Source organism: Andrographis paniculata, unplaced genomic scaffold, assembly GCF_009805555.1.
Source record: "Andrographis paniculata isolate CXL003 unplaced genomic scaffold, ASM980555v1 Contig64END, whole genome shotgun sequence".
Taxonomy (NCBI): Eukaryota; Viridiplantae; Streptophyta; class Magnoliopsida; order Lamiales; family Acanthaceae; genus Andrographis; species Andrographis paniculata.
In genome coordinates, this window is record NW_026137600.1 from 429317 (window position 1) to 451299 (window position 21983).

A 21983-nucleotide genomic window follows, 5' to 3' on the forward strand; every position below is an offset into this window, starting at 1 on the left:
TTATGTGCTATTAACACAATCCTGACTAATTATCGTCAATGCAATAACAATAGCTATATATATATGTTGGCTAACATCATGACAAAAGCAATATAAAATTTCATATAATATTCAATTAATTTACGTTGAAAAAAGTGCCCAAATGAAAATTATCTTGTAGAAATATATATCCAACAATATCTAATACTCTCCAGTCCCATACGCCGTGTCTGCTATATTGTAGATACAGTATTTTAGGAGAAGTGTAATTAGTAGATAATTAAGAATGTATCAGTAAAAATAATTATTCTATAATATAAATAATTATAGATTAAGATTAACTAATTAATTTAATTAAAATTAAAAAAAAATAAATTAAAAAGTTTAAAATGAGATTAAAATGTGTAATTATTTTTCAAAAAAATGACATGAACAGAAACGGTAACGTGATCATGATATGTGGGACAGAGGGAGTATTATGTTTACTAAAATTACTGTTTTATTGTCATTACTTTAAAAATAATAATTTTTTTCTATTTAAATATATCACAATAGTCAATGTACTATATTTGAATTATTCAAATGTGACAATGGGTACACAAATATAAATGTCTTATATTGAAATACTTTTCAAGTAGAAGCTTCGTTGTCATGACTAATGGTGTGATTTTTGCATGTATTATTCAAAGGTAAAAATAAATTCTTCAAACAAATAAAAAGGCAACAACTCAAGCATTTAATAATAATAAAAAAAAATAACAAAAAAAGAAAAGAAAATGTCAACAAAAGGAATTATGGGTCAATTAATTGTGATATGAAAATGTATAAAAGGCTACCAGTATAGAACTCCTAACTATTATGGTTCAATATTTCAAGCTAGCAAATTTTCGAAAGGTCAAATTATGTTCTTAACATCTATACAATAACATAATTATTATTGCATAATTTATCAATAAAATTCTGGTAAAATAAAGTATACAATCAAATGTGTATAAAAGATATAAATATAAATATTATTCAATGGAAAAATATTGATATAATTAAAATTTATTAATTTTGGTCCAAATATAAAAAGTTCATCAATTTTAGTCTATTATAAACTATTTCAATCAATTTTGGTCTCACCCTTTAAAAACTAACTGAAATTGCTTACGTAGACATAACGGAGACAGTTGACCTGGAAAGTACACGGTCATGTACAATTATACATTGCCATGTTGTTACACGGCCGTGTACATTTCTGTTTTAGTCTTAAATTTTTAAAAAATTATTTTTTTGTTATATATATATATTTTAAAAAAAATTATTTTGAATTTAAAATAGTTGATATAGTTAAAATGGACAAAATCAATAGTAATTATAATATAATTAAAATTTATCAATTTTAATTCAAATATAAAAATTTATAAGATATATTCTTTTGAAATGTTTTGTCTAAAATTTATTATTCATAAAAAAAAAAAAAAAATCTTTTACAAACATCCAATTACACAACTATTTTTTAATTTTGCATATTATAGTAGTATTAAAAGTTAATTTATTATTTCAATATAGTAATTGAATGTTTGTAAGAGAATTTTTTTTTAATAAATAATAAAATTTTAGACAAAATCTTCCAAAAGAACATAATCACTAAATATTTATATTTCAACTAAAATTGATACATTTTAATTGTATTATAATTATTATTGATTTTTTTTCATTTTAACTATATCAACTATTCTAAATTAAAAATAAAATAAAATAAAATATATAACAAAAAAAATAAAATTTTAAACCAAAACAGAAAGGTACACAGCAGTGTAGAAATTATACATGATCGTGTAACAAAATGACCATGTATAGCCGTGTAATTATATGACCATGTATAATTATACACTAAAATATATATGATCATGTGACAACATGGTCATATATAATTATATACTGAAATATACATAGTTATGTAACAACATAGCCGTGTAGAATTATACACGTCAGCAATTTTCTTTAATTTTTTAACAATGAAATCAAAATTGATTGAAATTGTTTATAATGAGACCAAAATTAATTGAAATTATTTATAAAGAGACTAAAATTAATGAGTTTTTATATTGGGACCAAAATTAATTTTTTTCCTATTATTCAACCTATACTATTCCAATAAAAATAATAATAAAAAATATACTAATTTTCTCTTAAAATATTATTTAAATAAAAATTCAAATAAAAAAATCTAATCTAAAATAAACACCAAAACAAACCCTCTATATTTCACCTAGATATAACTATTAAAGCTATAAATATAAGTTCTATTTTGGGCTCAACCTAAACTCAATTTTACTATCTAGTTTATCTTACAACTTGCATCACATAAAATACTCCATTTTTTAAATAAAAATCACAATAAATTTAGCAATTCAAAAGTCATCACAATAAATTCCTAATGTAAAATTCCGGTCGATATGAATTTGTTCTTTAATATATTACACAATTTGCAATGGAAAATTTTTCTCTATATTTTTCAATGAAATATTACTATTTACTCTCACATAAAAACATTTTAAAAATAATTAGAACATTACAATTTCAAATAACTAAGAAAAAAAAAAAACATTATTCATATATCACAGGAAAACAAATAATTATAGAACAAAACTTAACAAACAAATGTTTCAAAGCCAAACATACATTTGTGTTTGTTTGGAGGTTTGAATTTTAAATATAGATATAAATAGTAAAAAAATTGAATTGAAATATTTTGAACTTAAAATTAATTTTTAGTATAATATAAAAAATAAAAATATGTGTTAATTAATATTTTTTGGAAAAAAAATTTGTATGAACAATAAAAATTTATCAAAATCTTTCAAACAAGGCCTAAAAGAACACTAATAGCCAGCAAATATTGTGTTGATTAAAAAAATTCAGCAAAATGCTAAGAGCACATAGCAAATGGACAATTAGCACACAGTAAAAATACAAACAACACATATTGTGTTGAATAAAATCACATAGTGACGTAGTCTTTTACTATAGATTGTGTTGAAATGCACTATAAATTATATTGTATTTGATTATAATATGTGCTGTTTGTTCTACGTTAATATAATACAAAATATAACCCATGAACAAGCAACACGATCAATAGCCAAAGACAACACAAGTACGTGCTTTAATTTAACCATATATATGATGTGATAAAAAGTAGGTTGTGTTGATTTCATTTTACATGTATGCTTATTAGCAAATGGAAAAATCAGCGTAATACCGATTTTTTCCGTTCAGCACAATAACCCGATCCAATCTATATTTGTTTCAAAACTTTTATTCAATATTTATTTTTTTATTAAAGAATATTCTTATAATTTATCCCTATTTCAAATCTCTACCCACCCATCACCAAGCAATTGAAGACACAGCTTAATTATTATGTTTCCAGAAAGATAAAAACAAAAATAGCCAGTCTCTAAAACCACCTCCAATTTCACCACAACTTGAATTTGATAATAAAGAAAAGTAAATAAATAAAGAAACAAATAAAGGAATTGACCTAAAAAATGGGAAGAGTCCCAAGAATTGCTGACTTGATTTAGCTAGAAGAAGCCTTTCTTGCAGCATATGTTCTGTAAGCAGCCAACCCCACAGCGACCACTCCAGCTCCCACTGTAAATTACATCCATATTAAGACACCATTGTTGCAGCAGAAAGCTATGGGTTCTTAGTAAAGGGAATAATACAGCAGGATATATTGACCTGATACGCAGACGAGGGAACGGTTGATGAGCCGGTAATAATGCTTGCGGGTTTTGGCAGCTGAAGTCTCGGGAATGCTTAAATGAGGTTGTTCTGCTGCCCTTACGATCCTATGGAATATATTGCTTAAATCTCCGAGCATTGTGCTTAGAGGGATAGGAGGCTCTATCCCCATGTCCTGGCTTACCTGTTCGATTTTCATGGCACCAGTTTCTGTATAGATTAGTGGAATGCAAGAGAATAGCTCGGCATACATAATTTTTGTTAAGTATATCATTGTGTCATGTTTCACACTAGACTCACAACAGAATGAAAGGAAGAGTCGGAGAATGAACTGTGAAGTAAAAACCTAGAGGTTAAGTGATAGGAAAATAAGTTTTTTTGGTGGTAAACTGTTTTTTAATCCCTCACATGCCTCCTTTATCATTTTTAGAACCATAAGTGAACACTGTATAGAAATAATCCTACAACTTAAAAATTTTGGAAGAACTAGTTCTGCAGTATTGAAACTTCATGCGTGGCAGCCTTGTGGTTTGCCGGAGCTGATTTTTTCACAGGGCTCACAGTACTGTCAATGCTACGTGTATAATATTTATGGATAAAATATTTTTTTCAATTTTTCATGTGACTCCTCTAACAACATAACCTCATGTGTGAATGCATCAAGTACGACTGTCTCTGCCAAAATTTTTAAGTTGTGGAATTATTTCTATAAATAGTTTACTTATAGTCCTAAAATGATAAAAAAAAGTCACATAATGATGTGCTTTGAAGGAATAAGTTGAAGCAATTGGACACTTTTGGGTGTAGGAAAGTAACAATTGGCAAACAAAAATAAGAAAGAAGTGATGAAGATAGAGTTCTCAAGGTTAAGGACTTTTACCCTGGTTGAATCTTGAATTTGCGTCAGATAGTGATCGAGGTCGTCTTTTGCAGCAACAATGAGACAAGGCACCTCATAACCAGTAGCTTCGCCATGGCTGGCAACATCCACAAGCATCTCTGTTGCTTTCTCCCACGAAGGTAGACGAGAACTGGAATGGCAAGAACCATAGCTCATATACAGTAGAAATCAAGATAAGTTGACTGACACAAACAAGAAAAAGAAGAAAGTGGATGTGTCTTTGTAAAGAAGATTGACAATTGAAATAAACCTATAAAAGGATTTCAAACAAATACAGGAAACTGATAATGTACAAGTGAAACTAAAAGAACAACTTAACCATTTTGTAGGTCATCTTTACACCAGAATTGAATACAAACCGACTTCACTAGCAAGGTTAGTAGTGAACAAACAGGATAAATGATCATGTACATTTCAATATAACCTAATATTTGTACTGATTTACAATTTATTTTACTAAAATGTACAAAAGAATCATCACTATTCGACATCCATGCAATTAAAGAATCATCATCCACAGCGTTTAAACTCAAGGCAGTTCAAATGGTAGGAGACTAAGATAATAGCCTAAACTTTTGAAGAGATTGTTTATCCTATATACCAGATTGGAATCCATTATTTTAGCCATATTAAGAAATAATTATTATATAACATTTATCAAACATAAATAACATAGATAATTTATGTAACCCACTATTTTAAGTGAGCGTAGCCAACGATGTGCATAAACTACCTATCATGAACAAATAGTGCCACATCACATGCAGCTAAAGCCTCCTTCTTAGATAGTAATTCTTTCACTCCTTCCTCAGGAATTTCTCGCAACACAAGAAATTTCTTTGGTCCCTGAAAATATTCCACACAAATATGTTCAGAACTCATATATTTCATACAACAGAAAGTGAACAGATCCTACAATGTATTTGGGGTATCAAGCTGACATTCATGAGCATGTACTATAAGTTTTTATGTCAGCTATAAATCCAATGCTAGAGCTTTTGAGGTTTCTGTTATTATACTTATATTGCATTCGTCAATGTGGATTCATAGACAAATAAGACAATAGCCATGGCATCTATTATAATAAAAGTTGCACATGATTGATCTATTAATCCTAAGAAAAGGAAAATTTCCAGACTAGGATTTGGATATACAGTTTACTGCATGGTACATCACACAAACTATAAGGAACAGGTCACTTTTTTTTTTCGCCCCACAAGTTTTTTCCATCTAGCTAATTTCCTCACAAAATGCCTCAACTAATAAATCCAACTTTGCAAATTACAGGTTACGCGTCAGTTATTTCTCCTTCCTGTCACTTTTGCATGATTGATAAATGCTAGAAAGCCAGCATGGCCATAGCAGCAATAATTGAGTACAAAAGAAACTATGGGATAATTCATGTAATGCCTATAACTAGTTTCAGAAAGTGACCTAATTCACAATTCAAAAACAACATGGCTTATATATATATGTGCAAACACGCACACATTTATAAGGTATTCCCTTAAAACAAAGGATAAGAAGCACTTACTGTTGGTTGATCAATGATGTTAACAGCATATCTATCTGCGGTAGTGGAAACATATTCTTCTGAGAATGGCCTGTGATTATAATGCACTTTACTAAGAATACAATATACATCTAGATGATGAAATTTGAGGTCAAATTTCATTTGAAAAATACTTCTTGGAGCAGAAAAAACTTATACCATCCAACAAAAGCATTCAATAAAGCAGATTTTCCAGCTTCTTTTGGCCCAAAAACAAAACATTGATAAACACTTCTCTCTGTTTGGTTCTTCTTACGATCTGTGCGTCTTCTTCGCGTTACAGATACAGCAGATAAGGGATCATGGCCATAACCTATGTATATAAGAGTCTCCACACTACGAATCGGATCCAGAAGTGTCATTAATGCCCACTGCAATACATTTGCTTGTCATAGGTAGGCATGATGAATAAGACATTGCTGTTGGCACACTTTATAGGTAGTACAAAAATGTCAAGTGCTTCAAGAATGAATAAAGGGTGATGAAAAAGAATTCCACATAAAACAGCTGTTCGCCCGAAGTACATAAAATTAAATATACTCATCTATGGTGAAAATATAAGTCATATCCATAATTTTATTTACTAATTATTTTGTGGAGTAAGACAACAATAGGCTTATTAAATAATTTTATTGTCATATAATAAAATCCAATTCTCATTATTTTGGTGGAGTGGTGTGCATTTGTTGATTTGGATAAATGACACCATTATGCGCAATTGAAGAAAATCTGATCAATAAAAGTTTTAGAAACATCAGGTAGAGGGAAAAGAAGAAACGGAGATTGTTTTACAAAGTTACCTATCATTTGTACTTAACTCCAATGCACATATAGGGAAATGGATATTATGGCACCAATGAGCAAGTCATAACTCATAAGCAGTTCATAAACAGTCATACATAGTGGTAGTACAAAAAAGTACATACCAGTGATAAAAATCCATCAAGTGATAGTCCTCCAAGAGCAGTCTTTTCAACCGTGTCCACATATGGAGCTTCATTCCAAGGACTAAACCAAAAACAAGTTTAATTTAATAAAAAAGGAAAAGTAAAACCAGAAATAAAGGGGAGAAGCATTAAACACATAATAGACTCAAATTAAGCAGCTAAACACCAACGAGACAATAAACTTAATAGATCATCTACTATATGCTTTTAAACCAGCAAAAATATTTATACCATGCTTGTTACATCCATAATAAATCATAATCTATTTACGAAACATATCTGTTTAGATGCACATAAAGTCGAAATTAAAAGCACCATTTGAGGTACACCATAATCTGAATTTCAAATAGTATTTCCAACATAATAATTTCTACATCTTAAAATTGCATGATATTTGGTGTATGCAAAAGAACAAATAAAAAGTAAGTTATATTCTTATGAATATTAGAACTGGTAATGAAATGTTATTGAATCAGTTCAAATTTACGATGACACGTTTCAAGGGTAAGTGAGTCTTTGTATCTTTGAGACCAGGAGAGGCATTTTTTTTTTAATCACTCACACACTATATTTAACATGACCCCCTGTAGGAAAGCACAATATTTCACATTGAAAATGGATCAAAACAGGTACTCTAAAGCCCAGATTTGATTAAATAGCAGGCTGAACAGATTACAACTGCAAAGCTTATTATGATATCAAGAGGGTCGACAAAAACAGGTTATAGATGCCAAAAATGTATTACTTTTCTGGTGCTGTGGAAAACAGATCTTCAAGCTCGGCATATCGAAGGGCTCCATCCTGAAAAGAAACTTGCAGGAGTGAAAGAGGAAACTACTGAAATAGCAACAGATGTCAAGTTTACAATTACAAGTAAGCAGATATATAAATATATCATTTGTGTGTATAGAGAAACTTTAAAAGAACTGGTATGGCATACACAGTCAACATCATAGGTGAAGAAAATTTTCTTGAGAAACTCAAGAGCATCAGTAGTCAGCTCCACACTCTGCAGAATGAGATCAGAAAGCTAAAAGTCAGAAGAAAGTCGATATTCAACAGGAAAGCATCATGGATTTGATATGTGTTCTCCTGATCTACAAAATACAATACATGAATTAATACAATAGGGAATTATTCACCAAATACCTGGTCAGGATATCTCTTTATTGGAGGTGGCAATTGATCATCGTGAAGTCTTATTTCATTGTTATATCCAAATTTCCTAAGGACTGTCCACGTTGTCTCCAAACGCCCCTTCTCAATGAAAAGGGCATGGAGAAACAAAAATCCCCTTAAGGTAAGACCACGCTCATCTACGCCTTCCTGCAATTTCTCTTCCACGACTCTCTTAACACCCACTATTTCAGATGGTTGTAGTGGGGCATTGAAACACTTGACCTAGATATTCATTGCTGTAATCAGGCTTCCATTATAGAAAAAATATGCATATATATACATATAAAAAAAAGAAAAAAAGAAAAGAAAAAATCCAATACAGAACTGTTTTAAGTAGTTGTACAAATTGCCAAAATAAAGCTAAACAGAATCACAAAAGTTGACCTGAAAGTCATTCAACTCGCCATCGCTGAGGGCACCATCCCTGTCATGATCGCAAAGAATAAATATCCTTTTTAAAGCTCTAACACAGCGCGGTTTAAGTACTTGTTGCTCTTGATCAAATAGCGGCGCAGTCGGATATAGCACAGCTTTTTGGGCATAGAAGAAAACCTCAGGGATCTGGAAAAAAAAAAGGAAACAGAAACTACTTAAATAACTCACGTTTTATCCATAAAGCATGGAAACAAAGCAACAAAAAAAAAGAGTTGCGTAAACAAAAAATATTCGCAAAATATATAGTTAGCACACATGATCATAAAACTTAACAGGTGGCAACTGATATAAAGAAAATAAATAACAACTTTACAACGGCAACATTTCCTTGTATGGCAAAACACATATATGTACATAAGTTTGAAATACATAAGTAAAATTTGGGGATCAATTTTCGAAAAAGTAGACATATGTCACCTGAATATGATTCAGAGCAGAACATTCAATACAAGTTTCAATCTCTCGAAACTCCTGCATTATTGGGGTCATAACCTCCTCCAGACTGTTAGGCTCTTCATTACCTCTCTTATCTAGCATGCAACCCACCACAATGACGGGCACTCTGGCCTGGAAATTACATATTTATCTAAAATTTCAGGATGACTAAAATAAATTATCACTTTATTTAAATCAATTCAGAAACATAAACGATAATCTCAGTATTCAGCTAATTTTGCTGGTGAAGGAGCAGGAGAATTTCAACCCAGTCAACAGTTAGTGTTTTCAGTGAATACCTCCAATCTTCGAAGTTCAGGAAGCCAATAATCACTTAATCTCTGACATGTTTCAGGCCTATTGCATGCATAAGTTAGAACAATCGCATCGGCCTTCTTTAGCTCCTCAACAAGTCTGCTTCTATTCTCGGGACTGCATACAAAATCGATTGGAAGTAAATAACCACACACACATTACAACCACAGAAAAGGGGGAAAAGATATACATCAAAATTAAACAATTGCATTGCTAACAAGTGTATATTTTATTTCTTGCACTGAATGAGAACCTGAGGCAGAGTTAAATCAACAAAATAAGCAGATTCAGCTACATATCATCCAAAGGAATTTGATCATATATATATATATATATGTGTGTGTGTAAAAATTGTGAACAAATGGAACAGTTACATACAAAAATAATACGTAGTATTAAACAGTCTCTAAGAACAAGTACGAATACCAAAAATATATTCTACAACCAATTTTCACTCAAAACCTACAAAAGGAACAGTTCAACTACCTCGAAGAAGTATCAATAATGGTAACAGCCACGCGGTCTGGGTACAAGTCCTCGGGGAGCCTCGTCGGCGGCAGTACCGGAGGAACATTGGTCGGGAAGTTCTCCATAGCGGCTGAAACTATCAAGCTCGACTTCCCTGTCTGGTCATCTCCGGCAACCACAATTCTCACCGCATTCCCCGCCGGACCAGAGGCAGAAGAATCTCTCGCCATTCTGTCCGCCAATTAATCAATCAAATACGTTCAATTCGGTCGATTTTAACACCTCCAAAAAGTGCAAATCCTTCACAAGCAAAACAAAATACGATCAAACAGATAATCAATGAAGCAAGAATCAATCAAAACAAGATGCAAAAACACCCCAAATTCATACGTACAATCAGACCTTGGTTGAAACGGAAAAACAGAAGAACGTAAGTCTTTCTCTGCACTATTCTGTTTTTCGCACGTTTGTTGTTGCCTTTTATTTTTATCACATTTAAATAGTTGGGCCTATTTAAGTGAATGCCCAATAAATAAATACTATAGTGATTAGAGTAATGATATTTTGGGCCTTTAAACTGGCCCAAATACCTTTTGGGCCTTTATTAATAAAAGAAGTATCGGTGTGTGTTTGTGGATTTTGGGTTGTTTTATCAAAATATTTTTTTTCAAAAATATCAAATTAAATATTTATTTTTTTATTATTTTATAATAAAATTAAATTGTACTCTCTCCGTCCCAAACATCATGCAACATTTACTTTTTTGTTTGTCCCAAACTCACTGCAATATTTCGAAATTTAGAAATAATTAATAATATTTTTATACATATATTAATATACACTTCACTTTATCCCATCACATCACTCAAATAAAAAAAAATCATTTCTCTCTCCAATCACATTACTTAATATCCAAATTATATCAAATTATCATACTTAATACTCCCCACCTAAATTCTCGTGCCAAACATAAGCGTTGCACGATATTTAGGACGGAGGGAGTATCATTCAAATATCACCTCAATACATGTCTTTCATATCAAATTTCAATTCAAAATTTATTTTTATAACTTAAACTCAAAATCAAAACCTATTAACAACACTGACATCATAATTATGTGTTTTTTTTTTATTAGTTCTTGTAATACTCCTTTCGTCCTCGTAAAATGTCTATTTTTTAAAAAAAATTTGTATGTTTTATGTTCTTTTTTTTAAAAAAATATAATTATACACATTAATCATATTTTCTCCATTCCATAACAAGGTATTCATTTACTTTTTGCGTGTTGATATTTGAATAATAATTATTATATCAAAATATATTAAAGATTAAAATCACAAAAATACTTCTGTAATGAAATTTGCACAAAAATTATGCAAATATAATAGATATATTTAATGTTAAGTACAATGAAGCAAAATGCAAATGAATACCTTGTTATGAGACGGATGGAGTATTAAATTTCATAATTTATCATTTTTAAATTTTAATTAAATTATTTAGTTACTTTAATTCATAATCATTTTTATTAATATAACAATTACTTTTACTTATGCAATTTTTAATTAATTATTTATTATACTTTATTTAAAATGTTTACTTTTCCTATTTTGCTTTATCTACAAACTGTCATTTTTTTTTATGGAAATGTATACGCATTAAACATTTTAAATTTTATAATTTATAATTCTTTAATCTTAATTAAATTATTTTTTATCTTAATTTTAATATATAATTATTTTTACTAATGTACATTTTGATTACTTACTAATTATATTTTACCCAATATAATTTTACAACATAATTATTAAAATAAAATAAAAAATAAATAAATAAATAACCATTCTAGTACTATAAATTAATTAAGTTAATAAATTTTGAATTAAAAGTAAAATCAATAAATAAATGAGGGTAATTAATAATTAGAGAATTATGCAGATGAAGAACGAAACATATCTATGATCAAACACACCATTCTCGATCGAACAATTCCCAGCTCAAGCTCAAAGTTCACCCCTCCAATTCAAACTCAAATTTGAATCCAAATCAGAAGAAAACAACGGGAACTCGATCCTCGATCCGCATCCTCTACCGTGCGGAAAAACAGGACAATCAACAATGTTCGAGCCTGAAGTGTCGACGCACAAATAAACTTGATAAAGTTGGTGATTGCCTTCTGGATCGACATTGCATTCGATGTACGGCTCGTGCCCTACGCCCTCTTGCATCGCATGTTTTAACTCCTTGAGGGTGTAAAACTTTCCGGGGCGAATTCCTGTGAAAAATTTAAGGGTAAATTGTTTTTTTAGTCTTATAATTAGACCCCTTATCATTTTAGTCTCGTAAGTAGAGCCTATCGCAAACTAGTCCCATAAGTGGAGAATTTTCGTTGTTTAATCCTCCGGCGCCGAAGTCGTCTGCGTGGCTCGCCGAAATCCAGGTGTCCTGCCAGGTCAACGCCACCTGGCGGACACATGGATTTTATTTATATTTTTATTTATTTTTAAATTTTTTTTTAATTGGACCAAATAAAATCGACAAATAAAATTAAAAATAAATTTTAAAAAAAAATCAAAAAAATGAAAATAATAAAATAAAATCCACGTGTCCGCCGGGTGTCGCTGACCTGGCGGATACGTGGATTCCGGTGAGCCACGCGGGCGTCTTCGGCGCCGAAGGACTAAAACAACGAAAATTTTTCACTTATAGGACTAGTTTGCGACAAGATCCACTTACGGGACTAAAATGATAGGGAATCCAGTTACATAACTAAAAAAACAGTTTACTCAAAATTTAATTATTAATGACAATATTCTATTGATATTCTAAAGATCTAATCAGTATATATGAGCAATTATTTTTCAACGTATAATTTCAATTAAATTAGCATGTACGTACTATTTTAATAGTTTATACTTTTTTCGTCCGACTCTAAAGATATCATTTACCTTTTGCGTTATTGTATTTAATATTAAAAATATTCTTATATTTGTATAATTTTTTTTGCACAAATGTCATTATAACAGTATTATAAGACACTAATAAAAATATTTTTGCTATTTTTTCTTAATTTGTACTACGTTTTTATATAATAATTAATATTCAAATATTAACAGACAAAAAGTGAATGAGACCCTTGGAAGCGACTAAGGTACTACTATATGTATAAATTGAATTAACATGTATATTTTGTATTTTTGTTATATTGACATATTTTATATGTTGATTAACTCTAATCGCCACTTTTTAAGTATAGTTTTATTTTATATTTTGCAAAAGAATATTTTATTTTTCATTTTAAAAAAAATGAATTCAAATTTAAAAACATCAAAAAAAAATTATTTCCGTCTGTCTATGAGTTTTTGTTAAAATATATATTATTTCATTTTTATAATTTTCTATGAAAATATAATATTTATTTGTAAAGGAATATTACATCTAATCACGATAAAATACAAAACTAAACATTAAATACATTCATATATTCTCAAAATATGTACACTCACACGATCGAATTGTATATATGTTTGGGTTGAGCTTGTATAATAATAGTTTGACGTTATTTTTTGAGAAAATAATAATAATAATAATAATAATAATAATAATAATAATAATAATTTTGTTCTAATATATTTTTTTATTTTAAATTTATGGAGTCCCAAAATATTTGTAAGTTTTTTTAATTTATACTCATTTTTTTTCTCTTTTACCCGTATAAATACAAATTTATAAAATCATTTTTTAAAAAATAATAAGGATAAAGTAGTAAAAAAAATTTATCAAAATTATGTCTATCTTAAAAATTAATTATACCCAATCTAAAATTAGCATTTCTAATGGAATTAATAGAGTATATTTTATTAGAAATTATTCGCAAAAATGATTACTAGACATTTTTGAACATTTAAAGCAAAATAATACTCCATTCGCCATATATTTATCTATCAATTTGTTTTTTGCACAAAATTTTAAAAATATTAATATTATATTGAAATATAGCAGAAATAAATATAAAAAGACTAAAATAACCCTATTATTGTGGTATGATATAAAGGTAATGGTATTTATGTAATATATTGTAAAGTGGAATGAGACGGACCAAAATGAAAAAAATAGATAGATTGCTAAGGAACGGAGAAAATACAATAAAAAATAATTGAAAAAATATTTTTTAAAAAAAAGAACTCTAATTACCGGCATCGGCGAGGCGTTGTAGCAAATTGGCTTTGTGCTTGAGGTTGAGGGCAGCTTCGAAATAAGCATGTTGCCGAAGAGACGAGCAAGTTCCATGTTTGCTCCATTCATGTCCCCAAAATTTCATCCCGTCGGCCGATGGGCACGCTAGCGTTGGCCAATCCTTCTCCATTTTGCTTTTCAAATCTGATATCTGTATAATTTTTGTGATTATTCATTACTAATAATTTTTCAAAAAAAATATATTAAAAAAAAATTACAAAACATAATATTAAATACTTAAATATTTTGCTAATTCTAAAATTTTACAATACTTCAAAAAAAAATTTTAGCCGGAATCTAAATTAATTTATTATAAATTTAGATTATGTTTGTTTAATATTTTACTTGAAATGGCTTGAAGAGCCGTATCAATAATAGAAAATTAGTAATATTTTGCATTGAATTATTGTATATTTATAAAAAATATATATATAATATTATATATATTGTAAATATGCGTATGAATTATAAAATAAAATTTATTAATAATACTTGTGATTCCTCCAAAGAAGCCTCGCGGTCGCAGTCGTGCGGCCACTGGCCGGAATTATAATTCGGCCACAATCCATGAATGCTGAAATCCTCCGCCGGCTTCCCCGTCGTCGGATAGCAGCAGCTCCGGCGGGAGTCGCAGTAGGACGCCGGCCACTGCGCATCATGCACGTATATATTTTTAAAAGCGCAATTCCAAAAGCACGACTTCAGCTACACAATATTAAAAGCGTGTTTCTAGAAATATATATATATGTGTGTTACCTGCTGAACAAAATAGAAGAAATCGAAATCCTGAGAAGAACACAGAAGGAAGAGACACTGCGCCACGAGAAGCTTGAAGGCACAATTAATTCTTACCATTGTTAGATAAAAAATTTTAAATTGTGACTTATAAATTATAATGTCATATATTTGGTCATATATATATATCTATATATATATATAGAAAAAAATAAATTAAATTGCGTGTTATTGAAGAGAATATATATATATATATATTTAGGTATTATTAATTATTAATTGTTGATGTGGCGTGGAAGCATGTTTTGAGGATATGCTTTTGGGATTGGTAGGCTTTTATTATTATTATTATTGTGACTTTATGTATAAATATATAATTGATAGACTTGTAAATACTAGTGGGTGAATACGTGGATGTAATTTTGTTTTGATTTTTATATTCTTTAATTAAAATATTTATTTTATTTTATATAATATGAAATTAAATTAAAATTCAATGGTTCGTAACCAAGAAAACGTCCAAGGAAACGCACCGTAAATGTTGGCTTTAATTGTTAAAAATATATTGCTTACACGTCTCATTTCTTTACAAACCAAAAAAGTTGTGACATGTTTTGTTTGGGGCTCTATACTTTTGTTTATCGCAAAAATCGTGAATTCCATCTAAATCTACTTTTATAAATAAAATATTAGATATATATATATAAAATATATTAATTATTGTTTTATTGGTAAAATTGGATTTTGTTTACGTAAAAGTTCTGAAAATTTTAAAGAAGATTGAAAATAGTAAAAGATTTTAATTAATTTGAATTGCTATTTAATTAAATATAAATAGATATTTATAGAAAAAATAATTTTTAATATTATAAAAATAATAGTTAGAATTTTTTAGAAAAAAAAATATGAATAATAATCTTGGGAAAAACCCAAATAAACACAACTTGAGTATTTATCATGATTTTTGTGACAGAAAATAAAATTATTTACCTATATAAGTTTTAAAACTTAGAGAATTATTTATCAAGAATATATTTTTTTCTCCTTAATTCAGCGGTACCATGGGAGAAATTAAAAAGAAGATAACATTAAATACATATAAATAAATTAGGTTGTGTTTTTTTTGTGGATTTTAATACAAGTCTTTACTATTCGAATTCTTCTTTCTATCAAAAAATATCAAATCAAACAATTATTTTTATTTTTTATATTATACTACAAATTTATTTTACATTCAAAACATTACATCACATCTATTTATATCACATCAAACAACTATTCAAATTCAATTTTTTAATGTCCCGTAAGGGATAAATGACTTGGTAGTGTAAGGGTTGGACTTGTGACAGTGAAAATCAGTTTTTTAATATTCATGAATCCAAATCCAATTTTTTATAATTTTTTTAGTGTTAAAAATATTAATTTTATGTATTTATATACAGTTTGCCCCTCGAAACTATCTAAATTCATATATAATTCTAAATATTAAAGAAATTATAACATTTTCTCCCTCAAAGATTTAAATGGTAGTTTCGTCAATGATACTATTGCCATGTCATATACTATCACTTTATATATTGTATTTATATTATATTAGCCTATATATTGTGTTATCACTTGTACTTTATATTTATATCTATATCTATATATATCCGTATATAATAAAAAAAAAAAAAAAAAAAAAAAGAAAAGAAAAAGGGAAGACCAGAAACACAACCCAAAAAAGAATAGAAAGTGACGAGGGATTGGTTGGTTGCAAGAAAATGACATTAACAAATTGTGTTAAGTCAAAGGAAAAGGTGATATGTTAAATATTATATATATATAGGCTGTAGAATGAAACGGTGTCGTATAAGGGGTGATGCGATTTCCGTGGAAGTTAAGGATTTGTTGTAGTCGTCGACATGTGATCATTATTTTGGATCATCCTAACTATGTCCATTCATTGATAAATCTGCAATTGTTTTCTTATATTAGATATAAAATATTATATTAATAATATAATAATATTTTGTATTGAATTATTGATTTTGTATGAATTAATAATATATATATGTATATTGTATTGTTTCAATAATATTTATAAAGGATTATATGTCTTTTGAATATAAATTGATCACATCCTATGTTGATTTATTAAATTAATCAGTATAAGTTAATTAAATTAAAATTATTAATTTGAGATTTAAGATTTAAGATTTATTTTACTCATTACTTTAATTTATTTGTTATTATATTATTTTGCCGATTAGAATTTGAAATTGAGCCATCTATTTAAGTTTTGATTTAAATAATATTTTTATTTAATATAAATAATACTATATGTTTTTTTTTTATTATTATTGAAACTTATACATGTTAAATAATAAAATTTTAATTTGAAATAAAAACAAATATATCATTTGTTCTGTTCAAAATTAAACCATTATTATAAAATTAGAACAATTCAGTGTGTTCACTTTGTGTTTTGTGCTATTGTGAAATTTTTTTATATTAGATATAGAAACAGCGACTTAAATAAAAATATAATATTTTATATTATTATATATATATATTATATATTTTTAATAATATTTATTAAAAATTATGTTGCAAAATAAATGTTAGATTAACACATAAATATAATGAGAAAATCAAATTAAATTGTGGATTTGTATTTTTTGACATGATAACATTTTGATCATAACATCTTAAACAAGATCAAATCAAATTAACAATAATCTAGCTTTCGCAAATCAGATTCAATCGAATATTCAAATAATTGATGCTTAGAATTTAGGGAACTGAATGGAAGAGCCACAACTGCCGGATTTCGGGAAGACAGGGCATTCGATAATGTTAGAAGCCGATGAGTCGACACAAAGATAAACTTGGTAGAGTTGACTATTGCCTTCTGTGTCTTTATTACATTCGATCCATGGCTCGAAGCCTACGGCACTTTGAATGCCCTCTTTTATCGCCTTTAGACTGTAAGATCCGTCATCTGGATTAATTCCTGTATATATACGATATATGTTAATATAATACATCGTGTTTATTTGAATTAATTATGTAAATTTGGAGAAATTTGAAACTTTTAATAGCATTGTTTTGTTATATTTTAGACATATTTTAATAATATTCAATTTATAATAAAAATATAGTAATTTTTATTCATTACATCACATAAAAAATGGTTTTGTTCACATTACAATTTTCATCCACATAATTTCCTATAAATATTTTTAAAAAAAATACAATATACACATATATTAACCCATTATATAATATATATATATATATTATTCACTCATAAAAGTCAACTTTTCAATATAAAATATTATTTTTATATTATCGACACAATTTTTCATATATTAAAACTAAATTCATAAAAAACACTAAGTGAACAAAGTGATTATTTATATCAAAATTCAAATAAAAAAAATGAATTTCAAATCAAAATCAAACAAAATGTAACGGTGCGTTTCTTTTGGTTGAGTTTAGAAAAATTTGATTTGAATTTGATATTAAAATAATGTTTGATGAATATTTTGCAAGAGAAAATAATATATTTTTTTCGGAAACATACACTCCAAATAATAAATTTTGGGAAATTTTGTCTAAAGAAACATACCCACTTTCTTGATGATATGCTTGAATAAGTTTTGAAATATAAATTTTATTACTATTTTTTAAAAAAAAAAAAAAAAAGAAAAGAAATAGGAATAGATTTCATATATATATATATAATAAATTTGTTTAAATTTTGAAATATTATATATATTATAAAAATCTAAGCAAATTCAATAAAATTTAAATATTAATTAAAAAATTTACCTGCACTCTGAAGAGCTTCTAGAAGATTAAGTTTAGATTTGAGCCCAAGAGCAGTTGCAAAATAACTATGTTGGTCTAGAATTTTTTCCGAGCATGTGCCGTGCTTTTCCCACTCGTGCTCCCAAAATGTCGTCCCGGTGCCACTCGGGCAAGCAAGGGTCGCCCAATCATGTTGCATCTTGCTTATTAAATCGGATATCTAAAAACAATATTCAACATTTTATACATATATTGTCTTAAATGAACACAAGTTACAATTAGGACAACATATGCAATGCTTACAAACATACCTTTGATTGATCGAACGGATTGTTAGGATCACAATTTGAAGGGTAAGTACCGTCATTATAGTTCGGCCAAAGCCCGTGAATGCCGAAGTCTGACGGCGGCTTCCCCGTTGTCGGGAAGCAACAGCTTTTTGCGGTGTCACAATACGATCCCGGCCACTGTATTTGTAATAAAATATTATACAGGATAAACGATAATCTTTTTACATTAAAATTTTTGAAATTTGAACCTTTGTAAAAATTTAGAAAATATTAAATATTTGATATTTGATTTAACTTCTTTATATATATAATTATCATTAATAAATAATATAAAACTTCGAAAAATATGTAATTTGAGCCTTTTAAATAATAAATAAGACTCTACTTAGATAGCCGTTTTCGAAAATTTACTATTCATCCACAAAAATTCTTTCGGAAAATATAATATCAATAACTATTATTTCTAACAAAAAATTAAATAAAATACATAATATTTTTGAAATATTTCAAAACTCAAAAAATACAAATAGATCTAAAGTTATATAAACCTAAAACAAAACCTTATAAGTATTTAAATAGGTTCAATGTATAAGTATATATAATGTAAAATATATATATATATATATGAATCGAATCCGAACTCGTATTTTCAAATTCAAAATAACAGTATTACACTCAGATTAGTTTAAACAATTATTGAATTCGACATATCCGAATAATGACCAAATTGAAAAATTCGAATTTTCAATTTAATTCAAAACGGTTATGTAAATAAATTTAAAAAAAATGATAATTTTGCACACCCCTGAAAAGTGACGGCAAAAAAAAGCATAGAAGATACCTGTTGAACAAAGTAGAAGAAATCGAAATCTTGATCAGCTGCATTGGAGAGGGCAAGAAAACATTGCAAGAAGAAGAAGATTTTGAATTTAGACAACATAGAAGAATCGAATTTGGTGTCCATTTCTTACTTACTTACAGAGTGTTTCATGATATGATATTTATAGATAATGAAGAAGAAGAAGAAGAAAAATAAATAAATAAATAATAATATAAATGGGAACAGTGTGAAAATGGCGTGTGCAATTATTGCATTGTCATATATATATATGAATACATTAATTGCTTACTCTGTGTGAAATGGATCGATTTGATTTGATGCACCTAAATAATTAATATTATTGACCATATAATAAATAAATTCAATTTAATTAATAACTTAAATAAATATTGCGTGGGGGGAGTATCCGTGTCCGTATCCGACTTCAAATTTGTTCATACACTGTAATTAGATGTAGAAAATTAATATAAAATAGTATAATAATAAATATACTACAGCATATTCCATACTAAAGGATTTCTATTTTTTTAGTTTAGTTTTTTTTACTATATAATTATTATCACTTTCAATAAAATATTATTGTTTCTTCTCATTAAACATTATATAAAAAAATTTATTTGGTTTGAAATTGATGATGATTTAAATTTTATTTAAATAATATTTTATTAGAAGCTGTGTAAAATAAATAATATTAATATTTATTTAAAATATTAGCAAATTTAAAAAATACGTGGCAGCATCTCATTGGATATTATTGAAGGGGTAAGCAGTAACAAAAAAGGAGTGAATTGGGTTGGGCTGGCCCAAATAATTTCAAACATTTAAATGAATGTATCAAACTGGGCTGGCCCAAATAATTTAAAACCATTTTAATGAATGTGTTTTGGGTAGACCTGTAAAACAAACGACCTGATCGCGAGCTCGGCTCGGTTCGGCTCGTTTGAACTCGTTAAAAGTTCGTTTGTTAAGCTAAACAAGCTGAACACAAACATAAATTTTGGCTCGTTATGTTCACGAACGAGCTCGAGCTTGTTCGCGATCGTTCGATAGTATTTATTAAAAAATTAAATTAATAATTTTATATTTAATAAATATATATATCTTTATAAATATTATATTTCATTCTATTTTTTATTCAAATTTATTAATAAAAATTATAATAATTATTAAATAAATTTACTTTTTTTAAAAAAAATTAATTAAATAAAATAGAATTTCTCTTAACTACCCGAGTCGAGCCAAATACGAACAAAAAAATTGTTAAACAAGCCGAACTCAAACAAAAATTTCAACTCGTATATCTTAACGAACGAATACAAGTCGAACTCGAATCCTTAACGAGCCGAGCTCAAATATGACAAACTCGATTCTGTTTGGCTTGTTTACCGCTCTAATTTTGGGTGGAATTAATTCTTTTGAATTAAAAATTATTAATTGTTATGATTTTATAAATCTATCATACAACAAAAATATGAATAGACGAATAAATCCAGATTAAAGAGTTTGTGTTGCAAGTTGGACTTAGGTCACAGCTTGGGTCGGATCAAAATATCAAAGGATGTGTTTCCTTGTGCAATTTTGTTTTTATTTTATTATTTTAATAATTTTTTTTTTAAAAAAAAAATATCAAATCAAACACTTAATTTTTATTTATTATATTAACTAAAATTTAATTTTACATTCAAAATATCACATCAATAAATATTTAAATTAAAATTAAAATTAAAATACAAGCAATAAAGTATATTAATATTCTCTATATCCCGCCACCACATATTCACATTTTCTTATTTTGGTCGGTTCCAAAAATTATAATTCATTTCAGTAATAAATTTATTCATTTTAAATTTACTTAATAAATATATAATCAAATTTATAATCAATTCATTCAAAATCTCATTATTTTATCTCGTTAATAAATAAATATTAAAATTCTTTATCTTTTATAAAATTAATTATAAATATATATATTTTATTTATTTATATTATATAAAATAATAAGCAAATATATATATATATATCTTATACTCATATTATTATTATTATTATTATTTTCTCTATCAAAACTAATGTTCATACATATCTAACAAAAATATATATACAATTATTATTAAAATTTTTACTCATCATTTCTTA

The 21983-nt window shown here is 27.6% G+C and overlaps 3 protein-coding genes across 4 annotated transcripts; all 3 read right to left on the minus strand.

Annotated features, from left to right (window-relative positions):
- Window positions 1-3368: 3368 nt before the first annotated feature.
- LOC127261595 (mitochondrial Rho GTPase 1-like) lies at window positions 3369-10418 on the minus strand. Of its 2 annotated transcripts, none has more exons than XM_051289862.1 (15): window positions 10352-10418; window positions 9968-10249; window positions 9466-9598; window positions 9149-9298; window positions 8681-8857; window positions 8267-8518; window positions 8058-8126; window positions 7863-7918; window positions 7097-7178; window positions 6330-6541; window positions 6153-6222; window positions 5352-5464; window positions 4598-4748; window positions 3715-3901; window positions 3369-3624 (listed from the first exon to the last, which is right to left on the minus strand). In XM_051289862.1, the coding sequence occupies exons 2-15, from the start codon at window positions 10177-10179 to the stop codon at window positions 3551-3553; spliced, it is 1938 nt and encodes a 645-aa protein (XP_051145819.1). In that variant the 5' UTR covers window positions 10180-10249; window positions 10352-10418; the 3' UTR covers window positions 3369-3550. The 2 variants fall into 2 exon arrangements, with proteins under 2 accessions (XP_051145819.1, XP_051145820.1); XM_051289863.1 differs by having other exon boundaries at window positions 10344-10407.
- A 1430-nt stretch (window positions 10419-11848) lies between these two features.
- LOC127261783 (intracellular ribonuclease LX-like) lies at window positions 11849-15074 on the minus strand. Its single transcript, XM_051290183.1, has 4 exons — window positions 14943-15074; window positions 14679-14834; window positions 14145-14337; window positions 11849-12225 (listed from the first exon to the last, which is right to left on the minus strand). The coding sequence occupies exons 1-4, from the start codon at window positions 15039-15041 to the stop codon at window positions 11954-11956; spliced, it is 720 nt and encodes a 239-aa protein (XP_051146140.1). The 5' UTR covers window positions 15042-15074; the 3' UTR covers window positions 11849-11953.
- Window positions 15075-17656: 2582 nt separating this feature from the next.
- On the minus strand, window positions 17657-19999 carry LOC127261807 (ribonuclease 1-like). Its single transcript, XM_051290211.1, has 4 exons — window positions 19848-19999; window positions 19028-19183; window positions 18738-18936; window positions 17657-17916 (listed from the first exon to the last, which is right to left on the minus strand). The coding sequence occupies exons 1-4, from the start codon at window positions 19968-19970 to the stop codon at window positions 17690-17692; spliced, it is 705 nt and encodes a 234-aa protein (XP_051146168.1). The 5' UTR covers window positions 19971-19999; the 3' UTR covers window positions 17657-17689.
- Window positions 20000-21983: the final 1984 nt, after the last annotated feature.